The 27,100-nt window shown below is 33.2% G+C and overlaps 1 protein-coding gene across 2 annotated transcripts in view; it reads right to left on the bottom strand.

Moving 5' to 3' along the window:
• Positions 1–7,714: 7,714 nt before the first annotated feature.
• LOC139498619 (prolyl 4-hydroxylase subunit alpha-1-like) overlaps positions 7,715–27,100 on the bottom strand; it is a 43,516-nt gene continuing 24,130 nt past the window's right edge. Inside the window, exons 8-13 of one of the 2 annotated variants that reach the window (XR_011657977.1) lie at positions 25,941–26,055; positions 18,532–18,582; positions 17,220–17,311; positions 12,353–12,421; positions 9,924–10,020; positions 7,715–7,892 (exon numbers count right to left, since the gene is read on the bottom strand). Coding sequence is in view for 1 of the 2 variants with exons in the window: in XM_071287096.1 (XP_071143197.1) it covers positions 7,813–7,892; positions 9,924–10,020; positions 12,353–12,421; positions 17,225–17,311; positions 18,532–18,582; positions 25,941–26,055 (499 nt within the window). In the remaining variant the exon portion in view is untranslated. The remainder of the gene's footprint in view (positions 7,893–9,923; positions 10,021–12,352; positions 12,422–17,219; positions 17,312–18,531; positions 18,583–25,940; positions 26,056–27,100) is intronic. The other variant, XM_071287096.1, reaches the window with a different exon arrangement.

Below are 27,100 nucleotides of genomic sequence, written 5' to 3'. Positions count from 1 at the left end.
AAGGATTTTCTTATCCCAGGCATAGATTACCTTAGCCGTATTTGGCACAACTTTTTGGAATTTTGGATCCTCAATGCTCTTCAACTTTGTACTTGTTTGGCTTTATAAATATTTTGATATGAGCGTCACTGATGAGTCTTATGTAGACGAAACGCGCGTCTGGCGTACTAAATTATAATCCTGGTACCTTTGATAACTATTTACACCACTGGGTCGATGCCACTGCTGGTGGACGTTTCGTCCCCGAGGGTATCACCAGCCCAGTAGTCAACACTTCGGTGTTGACATGAATATCAATAATGTGGTCATTTGTATAAATTTCCTGTTTACAAAAGTTTGAATTTTTCGAAAAACTAAGGATTTTCTTATCCCAGGCATAGATTACCTTAGCCGTATTTGGCACAACTTTTTGGAATTTTGGATCCTCAATGCTCTTCAACTTTGTACTTGTTTGGCTTTATAAATATTTTGATATGAGCGTCACTGATGAGTCTTATGTAGACGAAACGCGCGTCTGGCGTACTAAATTATAATCCTGGTACCTTTGATAACTATCAACCCGAGATACCAAAATAATACCAAGAGCTCTGCTCGAGGGATTATATAGGTTGAGGGTTGATACGGTGTGTGATATTGAAAAAGCCATATTAATACACTTTATTATATACATATATCTCAAGTAGATGTTTTTTATGTGATATGACGTCATACAGATAAGGAGGATTGAAATGACGTCATACAGATTATAGGTTTCACATGACGGTATACAGATTAGGGTTTTGATAAAGCCTTTGCAACAGTGACTGCAATCGATGACGTGACGTCATACAGATTAAAGATGTGATAAAGCTTTTGCAACCGTGCTGATATCGATATCATCACTGGTGGCTGATACAACACGCTTGCCATTGATTGTATTACACATACAATTTATCTGTATTTACTGCTAAGTATAAAATAACAGTTACTATATATGGGGTTCTTGCAATGTCTATCTGATGAGTATTATGATAACAGTTACTGTATATGGGGTTCTTGCAATGTCTGTCTGATGAGTATTATGAAAACAGTTACTGTATATGGGGTTCTTGCAATATCTGTCTGATGAGTATTATGATAACAGTTACTGTATATGGGGTTCTTGCAATGTCTATGTTATGAGTATTATGATAATAGTTACTGTATACGGGGTTCTTGCAATGTCTATCTGACGAGTTCTATGATAACAGTTACTATATATGGGGTTCTTGCAATGTCTACCTGATGAGTATTATGATAACAGTTACTGTATATGGGGTTCTTGCAATGTCTATCTGATGAGTATTATGATAAATAGAGAATATCATAGGCTTTTTCAATATCGCACCCGTTTCAACCCGAGACACCAAAATAATACCAAGAGCTCTGCTCGAGCGATTATATTGGTTGAGGGTTGATACGGTGTGTGATATTGAAAAAGCCATATCATATACACTTTATTATATACATATATCTCAAGTAGATGTTTTTTATGTGATATGACGTCATACAGATAAGGAGGATTGAAATGACGTCACACAGATTATAGGTTTCACATGACGTCATACAGATTAGGGTTTTGATAAAGCCTTTGCAACAGTGACTGCAATCGATGACGTGACGTCATACAGATTAAAGATGTGATAAAGCTTTTGCAACCCTGCTGATATCGATATCATCACTGGTGGCTGATACAACACGCTTGCCATTGATTGTATTACACATACAATTTATCTGTATTTACTACTAAGTATTTAATAACAGTTACTATATATGGGGTTCTGGTAATGTCTATCTGATGAGTATTATGATAACAGTTACTGTACATGGGGTTCTTGCAATGTCTGTCTGATGAGTATTGTGATAACAGTTACTGTATATGGGGTTCTTGTAATGTCTATCTGATGAGTATTATGATAACAGTTACTATATATGGGGTTCTTGCAATGTCTATCTGATGAGTATTATGATGACAATTACTGCATATGGGGTTCTTGCAATGTCTGTCTGATGAGTATTTTGATAACAGTTACTGTATATGGGGTTCTTGCAATGTCTATCTTATGAGTATTATGATAACAGTTACTGCATATGGGGTTCTTGCAATGTCTATCTGATGAGTATTATGATAACAGTTACTGCATATGGGGTTCTTGCAATATCTGTCTGATAAGTATTATGATAACAGTTACTGTATATGGGGTTCTTGCAATGTCTATCTTATGAGTATTTTGATAACAGTTACTGCATATGGGGTTCTTGCAATGTCTATCTTATGAGTATTAGGATAACAGTTACTGTATATGGGTTCTTGCAATGTCTATCTGATGAGTTCTATGATAACAGTTACTATATATGGGGTTCTTGCAATGTCTATCTGATGAGTATTATGATAACAGTTACTATATATGGGGTTCTTGCAATGGCTATCTGATGAGTATTATGATGACAATTACTGCATATGGGGTTCTTGCAATGTCTGTCTGATGAGTTTTATAATAACAGTTACTGTATATGGGGTTCTTGTAATGTCTATCTGATGAGTTTCATAATAACAGTTACTGTATATGGGGTTCTTGTAATGTCTATCTGATGAGTTTTATAATAACAGTTACTGTATATGGGGTTCTTGTAATGTCTATCTGATGAGTATTATTATAATAGTTACTGTATACGGGGTTCTTGCAATGTCTATCTGATGAGTATCATGATAATAGGTACTGTATACGGGGTTCTTGCAATGTCTATCTGACGAGTATTATGATAACAGTTACTATATATGGGGTTCTTGTAATGTCTATCTGATGAGTATTATGATAATAGTTACTGTATACGGGGTTCTTGCAATGTCTATCTGATGAGTATTTTGATAACAGTTACTATATATGGGGTTATTGCAATGTCTATCTGATGAGTATTATGATAACTGTTACTGTATATGGGTTCTTGCAATGTCTATCTGATGAGTTCTATAATAACAGTTACTATATAAGGGGTTCTTGCAATGTCTATCTGATGAGTATTATGATAACAGTTACTATATATGGGGTTCTTGCAATGGCTATCTGATGAGTATTATGATGACAATTACTGCATATTGGGTTCTTGCAATGTCTGTCTGATGAGTTTTATAATAACAGTTACTGTATATGGGGTTCTTGTAATGTCTATCTGATGAGTTTCATAATAACAGTTACTGTATATGGGGTTCTTGTAATGTCTATCTGATGAGTTTTATAATAACAGTTACTGTATATGGGGTTCTTGTAATGTCTATCTGATGAGTACTATGATAATAGTTACTGTATACGGGGTTCTTGCAATGTCTATCTGATGAGTATCATGATAATAGTTACTGTATACGGGGTTCTTGCAATGTCTATCTGACGAGTATTATGATAACAGTTACTATATATGGGGTTCTTGTAATGTCTATCTGATGAGTATTATGATAATAGTTACTGTATACGGTGTTCTTGCAATGTCTATCTGATGAGTATTATGATAACAGTTACTATATATGGGGTTATTGCAATGTCTATCTGATGAGTATTATGATAACTGTTACTGTATACGGGGTTCTTGCAATATCTATCTGGTGAGTATTATGATATTAGTTACTGTATATGGGGTTCTTGCAATGTCTATCTGATGAGTTCTATGATAACAGTTACTGTATATGGGGTTCTTGCAATGTCTATCTGATGAGTAGTATGATAACAGTTACTGTATATGAGGTTCTTGCAATATCTGTCTGATGAGTATTATGATAACAGTTACTGATACTAGAAGGACTGCTTCATACCTTGATCTTTTCCTCAATATTGACGTAGATGGACGACTTCACACGAAAATCTATGATAAACGGGACGATTTCAACTTCCCAATTATCAATTTCCCATTTCTCATCAGTAACATACCCTCTGCCCCTTCGTATGGTGTTTACATATCACAATTGATACGTTATTCACTTGCTTGTTCACACTATACGGACTTCATATACAGGAGTGTGCTCCTTACGCAGAAACTGCTCCAACAAAGTTATGAGGAGGACAGATTAAAATTGACACTCCGTAAATTTTATGGACACCATCACGAATTGGTGGATCCATATGATGTCTCTTTAACCAAACTAGCTAAGGACATTTTTACCACATGGTAGATTGTGGTTTGTCATTATGTCGTCTAATCTTTTAATTACCAAACGTGACTTATTCCCGATTGTGAATGTTTTGCTGAATGTGAATTCGCATTACTATAAGACGTGTTTCTGTACTTGTTCATCCCAAATTCATGTATTTAGTTTACATGTTTAATGTTATATATTTGTAATTCTCATCGGATTTTGTCAATTGTGTTGACGTCTTTTTATTATATTTAGGTGTTACGGATAGAAAAATTAATCACCGCCTTTATTAATTATATTAAATTTTGTACGATTATTTACGTTTGAAGTTGGATTCACTGCTGTACAACTTTGTACCTTTTTCACTTTCGATCTTTTATATCTGGGCGTTATGTATTCGGGTTTAGTTTTCTGTAATTAGTTAATACTTCAGTTTCTTTATGTATATCTCTTTCATATTCATTTGATAAAACTTACTGTTTGCAATAGCATGAATTGTTCTATATAATAAGAATGTTCTTATCCCGGGCATAAAAACAATGCCGTATTTGGCGAAACCTTTTCAATTTTTTATCTCCAGTGCTGTAAAACTTTGTACTTTTTTCACTTTCGATCTTTTATATATGGGCGTCACTTGTAATTCCTGTGTGGACAAGGCGCGTTTTTGGCGTATTGAATTTTAAACCTGATGCTTTATGTTATTTATTAATCATGTTTTTCTTTGTCTAATATGTTCTCCTATTTATTTGTATTGTAGTCCTGTAATATTATGTTGTCATTTCAATGTTATATTTAACTTTGCCATTAAAGTGCGAGGTTTGGCATGCCACAAAACCAGGTTCAACCCACCACTTTTATTCCCCTTTAAAAGTGTCCTGTACCAAGTCAGGAAGATGGCCATTGTTATATTATTGTTCGTTTCTGTGTGTGTTGCATTTTAACGTTGAGTCGTTTGTGTTTTCTCTTATTTTTGAGATATTGAGATCAGACGTGGCACGGTACTGAATTTTGGTTTTCTTGTTATATTTGTTATTCTCGTGGTGTTTTGTCCGTTTCTGTGTGTGTTACGTCGTTGTTCTCCTCTTATATTTAATGCGTTTCCCTCGTTTTTAGTTTGTTACCCCGATTTTGTTTTTTGTCCCTGGATTTATGAGTTTTGAACAGCGGTATACTACTGTTGCCTTTATTTACTGTATATGGGGTTCTTGTAATGTCTATCTGATGAGTATTATGATAATAATTACTGTATACGGGGTTCTTGCAATGTCTATCTGATGAGTATTATGATAACAGTTACTATATATGGGGTTCTTGCAATGTCTATCTGACGAGTATTATAATAACAGTTACTGTATATGGGGTTCTTGCAATGTCTGTCTGATGAGTATTATGATAACAGTTACTGTATATGGGGTTCTTGCAATGTCTACCTGATGAGTATTATGATAACAGTTTCTGTATATGGGGTTCTTGCAATGTCTGTCTGATGAGTATTATGATAACAGTTACTGTATACGGGGTTCTTGCAATGTCTACCTGATGAGTATTATGATATTAGTTACTGTATATGGGGTTCTTGCAATGTCTGTCTGATGAGTATTATGATAACAGTTACTGTATATGGGGTTCTTGCAATGTCTATCTGATGAGTATTATGATAAATAGAGAATATCATATGGCTTTTTCAATATCGCACCCGTTTCAAACCGAGACACCAAAATAATACCAAGAGCTCTGCTCGAGGGATTATATTGGTTGAGGGTTGATACGGTGTGTGGTATATGGGGTTCTTGCAGTATATATCTGATTAGTATTATGATAACAGTTACTGTATATGGGGTTCTTACAATGTCTATCTGATGAGTATTATGATAACAGTTACTATATATGGTGTCATTACAATGTTTATCTGTCCTTTTGACAGAGAACATGCAACTTGAACTTATTGCATGGATCAGTGATAAAACAATTCGTGGTTAAATCCATTCCTTAGAATCTATATAAAGCAGCAACCAACTTTATATGTATATATGGCCGTAAGGCAAGATTTATTTGATCTTGACCTTATTTTCGTGGTTCATTAGTTGTTGACTAAAGATATAAATATTTTTTGTATAATATAAGTAGTTTGTCAACTATAATTTACTGGTGGAATGCTTGTTAGTTATACACTGTACATTGTTATCTGCCAGGGACCTTATTTTCATGATTGATTGGTTAAAATGAAATAACAAAAGGGTTGTTCAGTGCTTTTTCTGAGATAATATTTGCAAGATGTCGACTAATTTGCGTAGGGAACGATTGTTAGAAATACATGAACTTATTTTCATGTTTCTTGTTAATGTATGGGATATATGTAGTTTGTTAACTAAAGAAGGAACAACTATTTCAACTTTTCTTTTAGTATGGAATTGGAATTACTTCATGAATGAACGAGTGTTAGAATGTTTACTAGTATTAACGCCACCTATAGAATAGGTAGTTTCAAAATAACTTTAAAGCCCGGCTGTGATTGCTGATAAAATAAATGTTAATAATTAAGAAAGTTGTTTCATGTAGCAACTGTAACGATGTTTGTTGGCAAACTTATATAGTTTAGGTATACAATACAGTAAATGAAGAATCAAGTTTTTCTTCTTAGGAAAATAGAGAAGATCTATGATTATCAAGGATTGCCTCTTTAATAAGTGTCGTTGAAGTATATGCTGAGAGTTCAAGATAATTGTCGATTGTTTATCGCAATTCACACATTCTCTAAACATAACAAAAAGCTCAAACAACGTTATATTGCTAGGTTTTCAGCTGCTACATGAAAGAGTTATTCCAGTGTTGTTTCACTAAAAAGAATGGCAAATGTTGATACAAGTACAAGAAAATGCCTGTTGGTACCAAGTCAGGAATATGACATTTATCAATTTGTTTGGTGTGTTTGAGCTTTTTGTTAAGGGACTTTCCATTTTGAGTTCGGTATTTTTGTGATTTTGATTTTTTAGAATATTTCTCTGGTTCAGATTAATTGATTGACAAACATATTTGTTATGTTTAGAGAATATGTGAATTGCGATAAACAATCGGCATTCCAATGGGAACCAACTGTGATTCCTATCTTCCAATCTTGTTAAAGTATTTTTCTGGAGCTGACTTCACATACGAACTTTAAGTTGAAGCGACAAAAAAAAGGAATTTAATAGTATTCTTTAACTTCACTTTATTCCGCTATATAAACGATATTCTCTCACTAAATAATTCCAACATTTGGTGACTATATTGAATGCGTCTATCCCATTGAACTTGAGATAAAGAGTACAACATCTACAGTTAATTCTGTCTCATATCTTGACTTACATCTAAAACACGACGAGTTCCTTGTATGGAGCAGGATCTGCTTACCCTTCCATAATTCAACACGGTTTTTGATGGGTTTCACGTTGCAGTCTTTATCGTTCAATCTTATGCTGTTTGTCTTTCTGGTTGTTTTCTGGGTGGTTTTTTTTTGTCATTGCATTTTTAGTCAATTTTGGCCTGATATTTCTCTTTTATTATATAAATAGATCTCAAAGTTTATAGAACATGATTTGTATTTCTTTATTCTATATTTTTTAATAACCGTAGATTGTAAAACTAATTAGGATAAAAAGTCGTTAAATGAAAGTTTAAAAAATAGTCTTCTAATGTACTGTTGCATTGAAATGAAGTTTGCATGGACGTCTAAACATTTGCCCTTCTTCGCGAATCCACTTGGTACAAACTGAAAATAGAATTGCATTTGAAAAATTAAACTGATTATTACAAGAAATTTTAATTTTGATAAGACACGCAACACTAATTGTAGGTCCAACATCTTTATATGTTTATTGTGTTTTATTTCTGACATTTATGGGGCGGTGCCTAATTGCCGTTGTTTACTAGTTATCGGAATTTTGATTAAACCGAGTGCTTCAAATGCAATATATACCAACATTTTTATACTTCACTTTTCATTAAATTGTTTCATTATCTAAATTTATTATTAAAAAAGGATTCTTCAAGGGTCACCAGTCATTCACCTTTTAATTGATACCTAGATTAACCCTGTATATTCTCTATAGTTTTGTTTTGAGCAAGTACTACTTTTTAAGATGTATTTTTTTTTTTGACCGGGTGGTGTTACATCTAAGTAGATCTACTTGAGTATTATCCCTTAATAAACTTTATTTACTGCCAAGTCTAATATATATCACGATGTGCTCCGTCGTTTGTATTGCATTTCTACGCGTAAATGTATATTGATTTTTTAATGTAATTTCATGGCTATGTTCGAAATTTACGAAACAGCCGTTTAATCGTATATTTCACAAATGATATCGGATATGTTCCTTACGTCGTAACTACAATCCCCTTCCCTTTCGACAATGAGGGTCGGTTGAAAACAAAACTATACGACAAAAGAGATGATTTCAGCTTTCCAATTGTGAACTTTCCATTTCTAAGTAGAAACATTCCAGCAGCACCTACATACGGGGTATATATCTCCCAAACTGATACGATATTCCCGTGCTTGCATTTCCTATCATGATTTTCTTGATAGAGGGTTGCTGCTCACAGGGAAGCTATTAAACCAAGAGTTCCTAATGGTGAAGTTGAAATCATCCCTTCGTAAATTTTACGGACGCCATCACGAGTTGGTTGACCGTTATAGAATAACCGTTTCACAAATGATATCGGATATGTTCCTTACGTCGTAACTACAATCCCCTTCCCTTTCATGAATGTGACCTACCGAATTAGACTATTTACCGGATTTGTTATCACATAAGCAACACGACGGGTGCCACATGTAGAGCAGGATCTGCTTACCCTTCCGGAGCACCTGAGATCACCCCTAGTTTTTTGGTGGGGTTCGTGTTGTTTATTCTTTAGTTTTCTATGTTGTGTCGTGTGTGCTGTTGTTTGTTTGTCCTTTTCATTTTTAGCCATGGCGTTGTCAGGTTGTTTTAGATTTATGAGTTTGACTGTCCCTTTGGTATCTTTCGTCCCTCTGTTACAAATGTTCGTAATATAGAAAAACTATATTACAGATATTCGTAATATTAATTATTACGCCTTTTTTGTAATATAGGCCTTATATTACACAAAGCTGTAATGTTACTATTTGTTGTAATATTACAAGTTTGAGGAATGATATTACGAATAACAATAATCGCCTGGACTGTTGTTATAAAATTCACAGTTATGGCGTGAGCGTCAGTATGCACAAATCGGTGAGATGAGTGTTTACTCCATATTTAAGACCTCTTTGTGACCTTTTGATGAAGAACAGCAGAAAAGCGCTGCCTTTTTTTGTGTTTCATTTGCTGTGCATTCACTGATTGTTTTTTGTAACAGTAGTCTTTTTAAAACATCAAACACATGAGTCAGAACTTGGTCGTTCAGATGATAATTTTGATACGGACGTATTTCATATTTTTGTTTTATTTTTCATTTATCATTATCTTTTCTCTTACTAGTATGTTTGTTAAGTTTGATAAACTTTTATTTATATATATTAGATAGTTTTTAATTGCTGTATTAGAAGGAATAAAATCAGCAATATTTCAAATAATGAAAGATATAAATGCATTTTGTTCATCCACTTCCAATTATAGTTCAACGAGACAATTTGTATGCAAAATTTTAGCCAAAATCTATGATATAGCCCCTTTACTGTTCCTTGACCGTAAGTGTAATACATGTAACTTCACGTTGACCTTAAGTTGTTAACATCAGACGTTTCATTAAATATACGCATACATAAGCTTACTCCATTTTGATCCTAACAACACAGGACAGCCTCCATGAAGAACACGTTCATCTACCTCTCCATTTGGAAGAATATTATACCAAAAAGCAGCAGATCCCTAAAGAAATGAATTTTTAAAAATGCTGGTATTGATCTGATCTTTTACTTTTCTGAAGCAAAACTATTTTGATTCTTTGGTCTTTCGATCATGTCTGGACGGAGATGCCATTAACCTTGATTTGTAACTTGATACACTACAAGGTGTCTCTTCGTTACCATGTTGGATCTTTAAACATATGCTATCTCACTTGTCAACATATTTTCAATATATAATTTGTCTTACGAACAAAAGTAGACTAATGACATTCTACGACTATTATTTTTAATATTTCCCAGAAACACTCTATCAACAAACCCATTCGTGCTTCTTTTGGTATTCGTATGGATCACCTGGTGTTTTTATGCAATGATTTGTCTCGTCCTTATCGATTTTCAAGATTTAGACATCAGTATTCTACCGTCACCTTAAGTTTTCTTAAAAATTTTCCTTCATCATTAGGCATCACAAAATCAAAGTATGTTTCATATAAACCATTTATGTGTCACCCTTGTACATATTACCTTGCTAAATAACGCTTCGTCGGTGAAATGTCACTCAAACTAACGGAAGTGAAATTAGAGTCAAGCTGGTTATTTTCCAATATTTTTCTATTAGTGGTAGTTGACGTCAAAATACTATGTTTTCCAAACTTTATTTTACATGACCTTTATGGAATAGTTATGCTGCAGATAACCACGGACATTTTTCATATTTTACAACCTGTACTCATTCCTCGATTGTGATATCACCAAATTAGACTTAAAAGTGATATTGTGATAGGCATGAGGGACACAAATGTACAGGTTGTACAGTAGGAACTGACTTTCAAATGATATTGTGATAGCCATGAGGGACACAAAAGTATAGGTAGTACAGTAGGAACTGACTTTCAAGTGATATTGTGATAGCCATGAGGGACACAAAGGTACAGGTAGTACAGTAGGAACTGACTTTCAAGTGATATTGTGATAGCCATGAGGGACACAAAGGTACAGGTAATACAGTAGGAACTGACTTTCAAGTGATATTGCGATAGCCATGAGGGAAACAAAGGTACAGGTAGTACAGTAGGAACTGACTTTCAAGTGATATTGTGATAGCCATGAGGGACACAAATGTACAGGTAGTACAATAGGAACTGAATTTCAAGTGATATTGTGATAGCCATGAGGGACACAAAGGTACAGGTAGTACAATAGGAAATACCTTTCAAGTGATATTGCGATAGCCATGAGGGACACAAAGGTACATGTAGTACAGTAGGAACTGACTTTCAAGTGATATTGCGCTAGCAATGAGTGAAACAAAGGTATAGGTAGTACAATAGGAACTGACTTTCAAGAGATATTGCGCTAGCTATAAGCGACACGAATATACAGATAGTACAGTAGGAACTGATTTTCAAGTGATATTGTCTAGCATAAGGAACTGTCTGTGATTTGAATGCATCGGAGTAAAAACGTAAAATAACAAAAATACAGAACTCCCAAGAAAAATTAAAAACGGAGAGTACCTTACTAAATGGCAAAATCAAAGTTCAAACATATCAAACGAATGGAAATAAATGTGATATTCCTGAATTGGTAAAGGCATTTCAATATATAGAAAATGGTAAATTAAACCTTGTTTTGCAGCTAGCTTAACCTTTGACTTGCATGACAGTCGCATAAAATTCAATTATATTGTTAAAACATTATTGTTTTCGAGTTGTTGCTCATCGATCCAGTGGTTTAAATAGTTATCAAAGGTACCAGGATTATAATTTAGTAGGCCAGACGCGCGTTTCGTCTACATAAGACTCATCAGTGACGCTCATATCAAATATTTATAAGGCCAAACAAGTACAAAGTTGTAGAGCATTGAGGATCCAAAATTCCAAAAAAAGTTGTGCCAAATACGGCTAAGGTATCTCTGTCTGGGATAAGAACATCCTTAGTTTTTCGAAAAATTCAAAGTTTTGTAAACAGGAAATTGATAAATATTACCACATTATTGATATTCATGTCAACACCCATGTGTTGACTACTGGGTTGGTGATACCCTGAGGGAAAAAACGTCCACCAGTACTGGCATCGACCTAGTGGTTTAAATAGTTATCAAAGGTACCAGGATTATAATTTAATACGCCAGAAGCGCGTTTCGTCTACATAAGACTTATCAGTGACGCTCATATAAACTATATATTGACGTCTTTATTGTGTAAGTATACAAGAGGTCATTGATCATTATTGTGTTCGTAGACAAGAGCGCAAAACATCTGTATAATAATCTGAACACAGAACATGTTGATTTAAAAACTGCAAACCGTTGTGAATAAAATAATTATATATAAAAAAAAGTTCAGACGTACCTTTGTTACCGGTATTCTTGTATTGATTCTAGGGAAAACCGTAGCGCCTCCTGCCCTAACGTCATTCAACTAGAAAGACATTAATCAAATAAAGTTAGAGTAACTATAAAGTATAACTATGTATTTTATAGTGGAAGATATTAGCAAGCAAAATCGAGGGAATTGTGCAAATGATGATACAAGCATGAAAATTCCCACAAAGCATCATTATTATATACTTTGTAAGAAATAACTGCTGGCCATTAAAAAAAATATTTTTTTCAAGATGGCCAGGGCCATTTTCTAAAATGGCTGTTGTCTTTAGTTTGAAAATACTGATTTTTCTGGAAAACTTTTCTTTGAACTTCTTTTAGTAAAAACCAATTACCAGGTTTGGTGGCTGCCTTCCTTACATCACATATTTATTAAAAATAAATATTTGACATATCTAGTATTTGCGCATGCGCGAAAATGTAACAAAATGCTTTCATAAACATTTGAACTATTTACTACATATTTATTGTTTTTGGATTTCTAATGATATTATGAATTGGTTTAATAACATTTTTCAAGGTTATGATACACATGTGTTTCACACTTTTGCGCATGTGCAAACTATTTATAGACATCAAGAGCGATTTGTATGCCCTACCAGTCAATTCTCAGGTATTCGATGGTTAAGGCGAAAATGTAGTTAATCTGGAGAAACATCAAGTGTAACTGCAGATCAGCAACTTTTGAAAATGCCTAAGCAAATTCAGTGGAAATGGCCTGATTTGTAAGGAAAATATAAGTGTATCGTCATGTTTGGTAGATTGCACATTGAAATGACTTGTTATAAAACTCTGGGTGATATATTGCGTGATAGGGGATAGACATGTTGTCTTACTGAAGCCAATATTGTAACACCAAGAACGGCAGATTTTTTTTATGTATGTTCAAATGTACCTAGGACTAGACAGGCGCATCAGACAACTGCATGTATTTTGCTGAAAAATTGTTAATTTCAGATTATGAAAGCTAAACTCAGAATATATAATTATGTCATGACTCTGTGATGTTCATTGATTTAAAAGACTGGTGTAAGGAAATAGAGTCATCTCGACCACAGTTTAATTCCTGGCGTTCAATTATAAATTAAGAACTTCTTCTGATTTTGGTATTATGCTCATTTCATGAGTTAGACAGTCCATATAAAGCATGATAGCGTATTGTTTTATGTCTTGATCGTGTAAATTATGCTCGATCGTTACCGACTCATCTCCGAGATATGACTTCCCTTCCCGAACATCACCCACAGGTGGCAATGGAATTTGAATATGATAATTTCACTGTACGTAAGACCAGTAAATTTCTTCCGTGTAACACAATTGATCAGGCACAAAAACAGAATAATGCAAATGTGAAGGGCGATATTGGTGCCATAGGATTAACCGAAGATCCCATTTAGACAAATGGATGGTAGCTGGACCAGGAGTCAGTATACTAGAAGATTGATTTGAAAGATCTAGTGGTTTGGGTCATTCTAAAACAGACGAAATACATAATAAAGACTCTACGAAAACACAAAAAGATTTCTTTAAACAGCTTTAAAGGCTTTGCAAGTATGAACGAGTCTGGAAATTTATTTCTAAAAGAGTCGTCAGATTTGTAAAAAAATACTTAATTTTGAAAATTGTTGATTTGAAAACAGGTAAGATATGTAAATAAACTCCAAGATATTGGTCCAAACAATACGAAGATCTTTTGAAGCAAATGCAAAACGAAGGAAAACCTGCTTTTTATAACCAAATAAAAAAGAACAACTTCCTATTTTGGCCGCAAAATGAAACTGAAACGTCTTTGTCAAAAACAAAGCTAGAGAACATTAAAAGTGATTGCGATATCTTTTCTAGACGTTTCATTTCTTGTCACAGTAGACAGTTTTACTTGGAATATTTCTTTATCCATAGAAACCAAACTGATCCTCCGTCTTTGTCTCAGGATGTCACTTGCAATAGTGGTATTAAATCGCTGCAAATAGGTTTACTTGAAACATTCTGCGATTTGCTGATCCAAATTTGGACGCATTTATCGTTGGTGGGGCAGCAATGGTTAATTCCAGGTCACAAAGTTGGGCAAACATATTTGATGATTACGCAAATGATGTCATACTGCCTTATGTAAAATCTTGCATCGATAAGTATTCAAAATTAGACATTGTATTTGATGTTTACTAAATGAATAATTTAAAGGCTGCGACAAAACAAAGGCAAGGTTCTTGTGCCAGATGGAAAGGTGTTGGTTCTGGTAGAACACCAAGGGTATGGAGTAGTTTTCTCTGTGAAGATGACAACAAAACGAAGTTGTTCAAGTTTTTGCTGACAAAATTGCTTCTTAAGAGACTAATACAAATGTGTATGTTACTCATGGAGAAAATATTCTTTGCAATTTCAATAAAGATACTTGCTATCTATCCCCTTGTAATCATAAAGAAGCAGATACACGAATGTTTGTCCATGTTCGGCATAATTATGAAAAGTGTTGTAAAATGTAATTTTAGGTAGTACTGACACAGATGTAATAGTATCAAGAATTGCAGCAATCGCAAAATTAGGTAGAACAAATTGCGGATAGGTTATGGAAGGAATAACGACTTTTGATGGCTTCCTGCACGCGACATATCAAATGCGTTTGGTCCTTGTGTTGCTTCTTTTCCTTTCGTCCATGCATTTAGTGGATGTGGAACTTTGTCGAATTGTCATAAGAAAGGCAAATCGTCAGCTTGGCTAACAATGGAAGGTTTTCCAGATGTAAAGGATGTTTTTTAGGCTTAAGTGTAGAGCGAGGCACGATGTGAATTGTTTGCCAGGAATCAGCGGCGTTGTGATGCAATTCCGCCTACAAGAGGTTCTTTTCCAGAGCACATCAAAAGAGAAGTATATCAAGGAGGAGTTGCTTGGGCTCATCCTGATTTATGTATTCCACAGGTACGTGTTCCAAGTCATGAACACTGGTTGGATGAAAGAAAGAATCTATGACAGTTGGAAACCAAAATGGACTTCTTTGATTGCCGTTGCATCCTCGTGTCAGAAAATTTTGAAATGCGGAGCCGAAAACCGAGCTGTGTTGGTAAGTGTAGATTCTACCGTTCTGGCCTTCCTTGTACGGGTTGTTGTATAGGCAACTATCAGATAATTATAAAATAAGCAACCTGTCTTTCTAACCAAACTAGGCATTTAAACTTAACAAAGAGTGTTAACACTTGTTAAGTTGATGGAAATTATAAAAATATTTTCTACGTATTTGCCGCCAATTTGGAACCGGAAGTCACTATTTTTCTTCATTTATGTGTTGTTTCGTCGTACTTAGGAACTTTTTTTAACGTTTTATCACAACTTACATTGGATTATACATCCCTTGTGAAGTTGCTTGAAAGTATAAAAATTGAAATTTTTTGACTTTTTTGCCGGAATTTTGAAACCGGAAGTCACCTTTAGTTTCATTAATGTATTGTCTAGTCGTAATTTAGAAACTGTCATTTACTTTTTATTAAATCTAACATTGGATTTTACATATAACACACCTTTTAAAGGATTAACGAATTATTGTCAATTTGTAATGACGCCATTTCCGAAATGTGTGGTGGCCATCTTGAAAAAATGATTTTTTTTCTGGCCAGCAGCGGATTTTTTTTTAGTATCATTTAGTCAACCTTTATACCAAATTTCATGCTTGTATCACGATTTGCACAATTATGTTCATAATATCTCCCACTATTTAAAGACAATTTTATATTTAATCTTTTTTTACTGACCTATCTGTGTAGGTGACACATGACTAGACTTGACGAAGAATAAATTTTCACTGGTGTAAATACTAACTACCAAGCAAAGACCGAAGCTCATAAACTCGGCAATCAATCAAACTTGATCGTTTATGCGGACTATTTTGTACTGTGACGTCACGATATAGACAGTGTTAGTTCCTATTGTAATCGACAGCGTTCAAAGGGACAACAATTTATGGGGTTTACACACAAAGACCCAAAACAGGATAAAGAAATGGATAGACGCTAAAAAATATACGATTCGATTTATTTTATAATTTCAATTACCTTTTCTTTTACTTTTCTTTTCTTCAAGTTTGCATTTTATTAAATTTAGTGTTAAATGTATTATTAATAAGAAAAGAAAAAAAAAAGTCGAAAGTGGAAACGAAAAAATCTACTACAAGACTTATTCAAACTTTAATTGCATTTCCCCCAGGTTAATATTTCGGAAATTTATTATCAATATCTACCAGAAAAGAAATTCAGAGAACTGCTAATTATTTCAAAGGCAAATTCAATTTAAACGTTTTATCAGTTTTATTTTAAAGATATATTAACAGTCTTCAAGTGCTTAAAATTGTTGCTGTTTATTCTGAACTTATCCTCCGGATATAAATGCAGGCTAAAATCGTTAATACTTTTACCTATTTACTTACTATAGCCACTGTTACAATACCATAACTAATGTTAAACGCAGGACTTCAGGAATATCCGGAGAGCCGACAACCTTGCTTCGGAATTTGGTGTAAATACATCTTATCGCTATTTGTCCGCCATTACTGGACGACATCACACAGGTTCCAGTAAATTTTACGGGAACCTGTGTGACGTTATTTAGTGATAATGAAATAAATTCCTATATAAAATTCCTTATTTCCAAGTGCCTAGTAAATGCCTTTTCCCTTCAATCTACTGCAGTTTGTATGTTCTGTTTTGTTTGGGTATTTTTGTTCTATTTAAGCAGATTGTTAATATTATAGCCAATGAAATTCACAATACATTTATACTGAGCCAGCAGATGGAATCAACAACTTTAGCTAAGCAGTTGTTTTGCAAATGGATTGTGAATATATATACTTTACATAGAACATCCATGTAGCGATTCTATCTCCAGATCCTTTAACGAATTTAGCATCAGACTGTACTGGCTGCCGCCATATAGGATTATGCTGAAATCAATAATGATGGAAATGACAATTTGTTTTTTTATTTAAGGAATGACTGTAATATTTTTCTGCCTATGAAGAAATAACATCAAAAATGTAGTGCACACTGAATAACCCGCGTAGTGTGTGTTTTTTTTTTTTGTGTGCACCATATTGTTATTTCGAATAGTCAGAAACAATATTACAGTCATTCCTTATAATTCTAAATTCCATTTTGAACCGGCGTAAATAAAATAAAAACGTTAATGACGCCACGGTCACATGACAAAATTATGTCAATGATATGAAAAATAAACCACTGTCAGCCAATCAGAAGACACGTTACATCTAAAAATAAATTACTTATTAAAGTATAACAATTAAACCTTTGCGTCACAATAGTATCCAACATTGTTAAAATAAATTTAGTCAAAGGCATAAAGGACTAGATTGCAATATTTGGGACTTTTCAATGTAGAATGAAATTAAGAATGGAAGTTGGGAATGTGCCATTCAACAACCCGACCAAACAGCAGAAAACAACCAAAAGCCACCAATGGGATTCAACACAGCAAGAAAATCCCACACCCAGAGACACAAAATGAGACATAAGAAAGAGATGTGTGATAGTTCGGGCAGTTGAACTGTGGATACATTTCCTTGTAGTTGTCTCGAAAAGCAAAAGAACAATGGCGATATATCTTCAAATGAAAAACTTTGGAACAATAGATAATGTGATAGAACGGCGTATTCATGTATTTGTAAGTTACATAGTATACTTAAACGCGCGTCAAAATATTCATGTGAAAAAGTGTCAATGTACACACTAGTGAAGATAAGCGAATTATTTCACTCGATTAGTTACTGAAATATATTTCACTTGATGGCACGATAAAGATGAATTAAACACAATATGAAATAAAAATCAGTTCGTTGTACGTTCATGAATATTCATGGCATGTGACATTTGTTTGCACTTAAAACCCATGCGGTCATCTTTCTGATCATCGACTTTCGCTATAGCCTAGAGAAGAGACACGTGTATTCACGGATGATTTAATGTGAATTTGTAATTGTAATTATGATATTAGTGTTATGTTTGTATTTGATGCATACATGTAATATATAGAATTAAAGGTTATAGCGAGGAGCACACCTACACTATGTCGTTTGTTCTTTGTTAAGGCCATAGAATATAATTGCTTTATATTCGGACGAACGTAGTAAGGGAGAATTTAACTTACTAAATTGTCGAGATGAGGTTTAAAGTATCCACCGATTCCATAGTTTGCAACCTGAAATATAAGTTTAGCGAAAGCTACTTATACAGATAGATACCGGCAATTTACACCTACCTAATTCAGAGAAAAAGAAAACACAAAATGTGTTCAAAACAACTGGAGATCATTCAAATATTAAACTACATATATTTAGGTTCAACTGAATCTGAATTTTACTTTTACAACCATTAAAGAACTCGTTTTACGATATTGCGTACTAAATAAATAATGTTAAGTGTGTCATGCTCACTGAAAGTATTTTGGACTCCTTATGATTTCTCCTCTTGTTATGCAAAACCACAAAACAATTTTACCAACAAGAAAGTTTTGCCTTTGATAAATCTGGATGTAATTTTATCGAATGTAGTCGTTACGATCATTTTTTTCATAAATGCTTTAATGCGAAATGCCAAAAGCAATATTAACGACATACGCTTTTTGCTTGGCAACATTTTTTTCTTTTTTGGAGACTAAAAAGTTGTTTCGTGAAGTGAATGTGTCATTTTCTCACATATCTTAGGTAGACGTATAAGTGACGGTTCCTCCTGACTAAATTATGTTTAATATTCTGAGGAAATGTACTTGCTACTGTTACAGTTATCTCTCCTTGAATTGAGATAAAACATACCAAAAGACCAAACATGTAAAGGTATATTTGCGATTTGCCAAATAAAAGGATCACAAATGTCACAAGTTGGATCTTAATTATTAATAAAATACCAAACACAAGAGTGCACACGCTGAAATGTCTCGCCTTCTTCAATAATCATTGATATTATGTTAATAGTCCTAAATATAAAGCTTTATTACAACTGTCACATTAACTAAACATTAACCAAGAAAACTATACGTTGACCAATGAACCATGAAAACGAGATCAAGGTCAGATGAACCAAGCCAGACAGGCATGTACAGCTAACAATTCTTCCATACAACACATAAAGTTGAACTATTGCTTATAGTTTAAGAAAAACAGACCAAAACACAAACACTTAACACTGAGCAACGAACCGTGAAAATGAGGTCAAGGTCAGATAAAACCTGCGCGACTGACATATAGATCATAAAATATTTCCATACACCAAATATAGTTGACATATTGCATATAGTATTAGAAAAAAAGACCAAAACTCAAAAACTTAACTTTGACCACTGAACCATGAAAATGAGGTCAAGGTCAGATGACACCTGCCAGCTTGGCATGTACACCTTACAATCATTCCATACACCAAATATAGTAGACTTATTGCATACAGTATAACAAAAGCAGACAATAACACAAAAACTTAACTATAACCACTGAACCATGTAAATGAGTTCAAGGTGAGATGACACCTGCCAGTTGGACATGTACACCTTAGAATCGTTCCATACACCAAATATACTAGACCTATTGCTTATAGTATCTGAGATATGGACTTGACCACCAAAACTTAACCTTGTTCACTGATCCATGAAATCAGGTAGAGGTCAAGTGAAAACTGTCTGACGGGCATGAGGACCTTGCAAGGTGCGCACATACCAAATATAGTTATCCTATTACTTATAATAAGAGAGAATTTAACATTACAAACAATCTTAACTTTTTTCAAGTAGTCACTGAACTATGAAGATGAGGTCAAGGACATTGGACATGTGACTGATGGAAACTTCGTAACATGAAGCATCCATATACAAAGTATGAAGCATCCAGGTCTTCTACCTTCTAAAATATAAAGCTTTTAAGAAGTGAGCTAACGCCGCCGCCACCGGATCACTATCCCTATGTCGAGCTTTCTGCAACTAAAGTTGCAGGCTCGACAAAAAAACAATGAACTTGCGAAAAAAGTGATTTACCGCAGACAAGAGGTGCACAGATTTTTGAACACCATATCCGGATTTCGTCAATTAATGTCTCTTCATTGATGTCAGGAATCAAAACGGTATTTTAAAGGTCAAGTCATTTACCTCAATTTAGGATAGACTCTTGAGCATTGAGGAGTCGAAATAGGATGAACGGAACATATAAACCCTAATGCAAATATAATGCAAGCCCAAACGAAAAAATATTAACAGGTCTAATTTGAAAACAACGTTCAAACCTTGTGTTGGATAAAAACAGCAATTTTATACGCGCGCTTGCAAACAAATTTCTTGACAGAGGACTCTTAAGTTCATCGGAAGGTACCTTGTTGATAAATATTCCGTATCAACTTCTCAAATAATACACGATGGTCTTGATGTATAGATTCTGCGTACTGATGTTGTTTATCATCTTAACAACGTGTTTTATAGTTCTTTCATTTGTCTTTGTTCTATTATTAATATTACTTTTACTGTTGAATGGTTTCGTGTGATATCCGTTTCACGTGGCTCGGTACTTATACATCTCGTCAATGTGTTTGTATTGGCTTTCATTTTTTTGTGGTTTGTTTTGTATTTGCGACTTTTTGTATTTCTTTTGTTCTTATAACGTGACTCTGTACTTTAAAAGATCCTGTCAATATGATATTGTTCTATTATATGTCATTATGATATATTTCTATTATGAATTACAATAACGTTGAACCACAAACGTCAAAACCATTCAATCGCGTAGTGGTATTAACTATTTTTGGATTCTTATAAATTCTATATATAACTTTTGGACTAGTTTAAATCTCGGTCTATTTCTTAAATTTATTCTGACATACTTTTGATTTTTTAACCCTGTATGCTAACATTCCCATTAAAATTTTAAAATTGTTTGTACGCATATTGAACGACAAATTTATGTGACGTATAAAATTTTCTGACGTCAGACACTCAAATCAATAAATGTGTTCGTAGATAGTAGATGTTTTTGTGTTCTGTTAAATTTTTCCTTTTAAAATTGTTATACGATGATGACTGATGTACCCATATTTTGACTATTTTATTTATTGTGTCTGTTTATTCAACGCATCAATGTAAAAATATCGGAAATTGAAGAGACTGTCATTAAAGTGAGAGGGTTAGCGCTATAGAACCAGGTTTAATCCACCATTTTCTACATTTGAAAATGCCTGTACCAAGTCAGGAATATGACAGTTCTTGTCCATTCGTTTTTGATGCGTTTTGTTATTTGATTTTGCCATGTGATTATGGACTTTCCCAATTGATCTTCCTCTAAGTTCAGTATTTTTGTGATTTTACTTTTTAATACAGCACAAACAACATTTTTCAAAATACGAAAAAAGTTAAAAAGTATATTTTAACAATACGCATTTGACTAACTGGTCGAACAACAAATGTTCTTAAACCCTGCGATTGCCAAATAAACTGATCACAGATGTTACAAGATGGATCTTAATTATTAATTTAATACCAAACAGAAAACTATAAACTTGCAGAAAAGATGGTATACACATACACAGGTTGCAAAATATTTTATGTATAATTCGTCTTTATATCAATATACTAGTAGCTAGATCAGAGAAAAAACAGGGGACATTCAAAAGAAATCGAATATTAAGTTACAAAGGCAATTAAAACGGACCTTATCTCGAGGTAAACATTGGCTGTAAATATATATCTAGAAGATCGCAAATACATGTATCGAGACGATATTTTCTTAAAATTGTGTAAAACATTTTTGTATCAAAAAAACTTTTATAAAAGTAGTCATCTTTAATTTCTTAATCAGCACAGATAGGCTTTAAATTTATCATATCCACGAAGAGATAATGTTCAGATTAACTGTAAACAGCAGAAATATTCAGCAAAGTCAGATCTACAATTAGGTTTATATGACCAAAATTCACCCCTAAGAAAATAATGCTCTTTATGGACTTTTTACACAATCTGCTTATCATGTTTTATGACTTTAAAAAAGAACATAGGGTAAAATGCAGTTTTTCATTTATTTCTCAATAACTAAAGCATTCACAGTAAATAAGAAAAGAGGTTAAATTATTTATTAGGCCAGAGTCTACATGCTCTGAAATTATCAGCCAAATCGGGTATCTTATTTTCAGGTTTTTATCCCTGAATTGATGTTTTAAAAACTATAGACAGCAAAAAATGTGTACAAAGTAAAATATACAAACGAGTTTAATATATTAATTTAATATAAACCAAAATTGTAAATTGATCCCCGAAGGGCAATTTTTCATAATGTTTCATCTAGTTTGCTTACTCACCGTGTAGAACGCCACTTGCGGGGTGTCGGCTATGTTTGACATGGGGTGGCAATTTTGAAGCGACGAAAAAGTAAGAAGGTAAGTTCAAGCATCAAAATTTCTTATTTCTAGAACTCTCAGTACCATATAATGTATTGCACGGAAGGAACCGCAACATAATCTATTTCCTGAAAGCAGAAGCAGTCGTTTTCAGTGCTCACTTTTCTCAAACACCTCGCCCTAGTTTTCCGTGTTGCAGATTTTGAGGCTTTATATGCAAATTTCGGTATAAAAAACTATTTTACACAGCTACCCTCCGTATCATTTATATAGAATTGTATTCCTCTCATTGACTTATACCAAATACCAGTTTCTTAGTTAAAATTAATTGGTTTTAAAACTGTTATTCATCAAAATATAAAGTGTCGCCCGGGGTGTCAGATTTTGCGTCGCAAGGGGTTTGTCATAAAAAAAGAATACATTTTCTTATAAATCGATCTCTATCTGATACTTCTTAATTCAAACACTCCTACACAAATAGGAACATAAATGTAACAGAAATTCAACCTAGAAAAACACAGGTTAAATCAAATTCTTCAAATTTTATTCAATTCAGGTTCGTTTAGAGATATGTATATAGTCAGAGTAGACCTTCAAAGTATATATGATATGATAGATGTGTAACAGAAAACGGATAGTTCTAGCTGGGCGATTACGAACGAAATAACTGTCTTGAATCATTTTTTTTTTGTAAACCTGTTCCGTTGTATATTGTGTACAAGTCGTTGATTTCTCATTGACAATTGTAGTATCATCGTCTTCAGGATTACTTGAAGTTGTGTTGTCATTCGCTGAAAAAGATGCCGGTGAGTGTTTCATTGGATAGAGTGTTCTAATTCTTTTAGGAGTAATGGATTTTTGCGGCGTGCACGAGTGCTTTTTAGATGAACCTGGTGATGAACTATGATGCATTTTGGCTGGTGGAGGCTTCAGGCATATCTTATATTGAGGACTATTTTGTGATGTTTTGGTTTATTGAGCCATAGCCTTGACTTTTTTTTACCATGATAGTGACTGAAAAGGAAAAGAAATCGTTTACCAGCTTGAAAACTAAATATTTTAAGCCATTTTGTTTTACTATGAATGAAATCAAAAGCACATGTTTTATAAGACCAAAAACAGGCAAAATGAAAAACCCTTATTTTGTCATTGTAAAGTAGATGTGAATGAAATCAAAAACATATATTTTATAAGACCAAAAACAGGCAAAATGAAAAATCCTTGTTTTGTCATGGTAAGGTAGATGTGTTTGAAATAAAATGTATCATATGAAGACTAATTTACTAGCAAATATGTATTTTTTTATGACAAGCCTCTACCCCTTGCGACGCAAAATCTGACACCCCGAGCGACACTTTATATTTTAATGAATAACAGTTTTATAACCAATTAATTTTAACTAAGAAACTGGTATTTGGTAAAAGTCAATGAGAGGAATACAATTCTATATAAATGATACGGGGGGGGGGGGGGGGGGGGGTGGCTGTGTAAAGTAGTTTTTTATACCGAAATTTGCATATAAAGCCTCAAAATCTGCAACACGGAAAACTAGGGCGAGGTGTTTGAGAAAACTGAGCACTGAAAACGACTGCTTCTGCTTTCAGGAAATAGATTATGTTGCGGTTCCTTCCGTGCAATACATTATATGGTACTGAGAGTTCTAGAAATAAGAAATTTTGGTGCTTGAACTTACCTTCTTACTTTTTCGTCGCTTCAAAATTGCCACCCCATGTCAAACATAGCCGACACCCCGCATGTGGCGTTCTACACGGTGTTACTTAAAAAAAACTTTTCTTTAGACACTTCTGAATTTATTTTAGCCAAACTTTAAATCGAATGAGTTTCGGAGTTTAGAAAATCAATAATTAAACAGTCCCGGAGGTATCTTTACTGATCAAACGTATTTCTAAACAACATTAATCATAGATTTTAAAGAAATTATTTGTTATAATGTGTTATTAGAAATATACATGCACAAACCCGATGTTTTCTGTTCAGATATGGAAAAAATAATGTACATAAAAAAATCAATTTTCAGAGAGTATTTCTAGAGTATTCCGCAATGTCACGTTATAATACCCATTCTTCACATCTAAGTTTTCGAGTACAGCAATTTGCTCTTGTCATGTAAACATTCAATACAGAATATTGTCTTTTTATGAATATAACCATTCAAAAGTATGTCTGTGCAGGTTTGAAAATTAATGATCAATATTTATATCAAGATTATCCGTTAAAAGGTTTCCTAATCTTTTATACAATTTTAAGAAAAGGTCGTCTCCATTTTCTGTATATGTGTCTGCGGTTTTCTCGATCTTATTCACATTTAATGTTTACATTGGGATAAGTTCCGTTTGGATATAAAAAGTAACTTGATTTTTAAAGTGTTAATAATTGCTGCAAATCAGTCGATTTCTTTAAAATTATTATTTATTGGTTCGAATACCTATAGATCCTCCATCATCAAAGCCAAAACATGAAAACTAAACAAAAATGCAGGATAAAATAAAAGAATCAGCAACAAGATTTATATAATCAAATAATTCAAAAAGTAGTTCCTGTACAAAACAGAGAAAGCCTTTATCAATATCACTTTAACTGGTTTTTTTTCACTTTTACTTGTCTTAATTTTCTAGTTTATGAAATGTCAAGTGTATAACACGTGACCTTCTAAAAGAGCTAAACTAGTATTTAAGGATATCACTTTTAAATGTTTTATGATCCACTACGAGCCCATTTAATTTGCTCTGCTGTCAATGTTGCAACTCCTGCTTCTTCGAAGTGATGTAAAATCTACGAGAATACTAGAAAACAAATCACTCTTATGTTAAGTAGATAGTCTCAGAAAATAAATATACAGGACAGTTGATAAAGAACAATTATATGTTAAACCAAAGATTGATCTATAATATTTTTCAATCCGATTAAACATTTAATTAATTAAACAATTTCAGGAAAAGTTCAAACGTAGCATGCATTGAAGAGTGGTCTTGATTTATCTTCTCGTAATATAATTTTCTAATGACCATTAATTGACGTGTAGTCTTATGTCGTTAGTTTCCTGTCGTGTTGTCACTTACCCTACACCTTCTTCTTCATAATTAGAATTAAAACTATGATAATCGTAATTATATTATTTAAAAGTTTAAAAAAAAAATAAGCATTCACATTTTGAGAAAATACAAAAATGCAAACCTGGTAGGATTCAGAACTACTCAAAACATTTCTTTCCGTAGTATCCAACTTAGTGATCATCCCAATCCTTTTAGAAATTCTTCTTGAAATTGCATCTTTTTCGAAAACCCAACCTCTGAAATTTAACATATAAATGAGTCAGATTTAGTGTAACATTATTAGGTAAACATTTGTGTATGTGTGGAAATAAAGGCAACAAAGACACGATGAAAGGAATAAAAAGAAAAATATGAAAACATAGAAAGTTCTATTTTTTAAGATCTTATTACTCAAGTCAATCTTTAAAATCTAAATCTGATTTTTAAGACAAAGAAAATTGTAAAGAAATATGTTTAAGTTCTGACTCAATTAAAATATAAAAATGTTTATCCTAGTATACAATAATTCAAAATGATATTTTCAGAGTTAAGACTGCATAGTTTTACGATGAACATGGCCTGGCACTGAGTACTGTAAAACATTTTCCCAAAAGCTATTTTATTTCATTCATTCATACAAAAATTATTATATTCATTTGACTTGACAATATTGTAATGTAGAAGTCTATGATTCGACTGTTCCAACTAATTTTTTTTAAATAGTTATGTGTTGCTTTTGATTATCTGATACGATATTACCCCAATGGAAAAGGGTATACAAATAAAGCAACCATTATCCTTAATTCGAAAACAAAATATTAATTAAACAACGAGCAGTTACCGCTATCTTTGTACTATAAAAAATGGACTCGTTGATCTTTTCTGTTGCCCTTGCCAGTATGACGTCTTATGTCATGTCAAAATTAAAAAATAACACTGTTTGTCATAATGTGATAACAATTAACAAGAATACGACGTTCAGATGAGAAAATTTATTGTTAAATACATCATCAAATGCTAAAGATACTGTGTCATGCAAATAAACAAATGTGCGGAATAACAAGGGATTAACAAGGGATTTATTCAAGACCAGTTTTAACGCTCTATACTAGAACGTTTTTAGTAATTTGCATCTTATAACATCAAATAATATTATCCAGTGGAGTTTAGCATTATCTCAGTGGGTTTCGAGAATATCCTATGAATTTATAAATATAAAGTAACATATTGTTATATGTATGTAAAAATTCTGTTTGGTAATTAACTGAAATTGATTATATGATGGATGACGTATTTTAAAAA

This window comes from Mytilus edulis, chromosome 12, assembly GCF_963676685.1.
Source record: "Mytilus edulis chromosome 12, xbMytEdul2.2, whole genome shotgun sequence".
Taxonomy (NCBI): Eukaryota; Metazoa; Mollusca; class Bivalvia; order Mytilida; family Mytilidae; genus Mytilus; species Mytilus edulis.
This window is presented reverse-complemented; position numbering and strand designations above follow the sequence as displayed.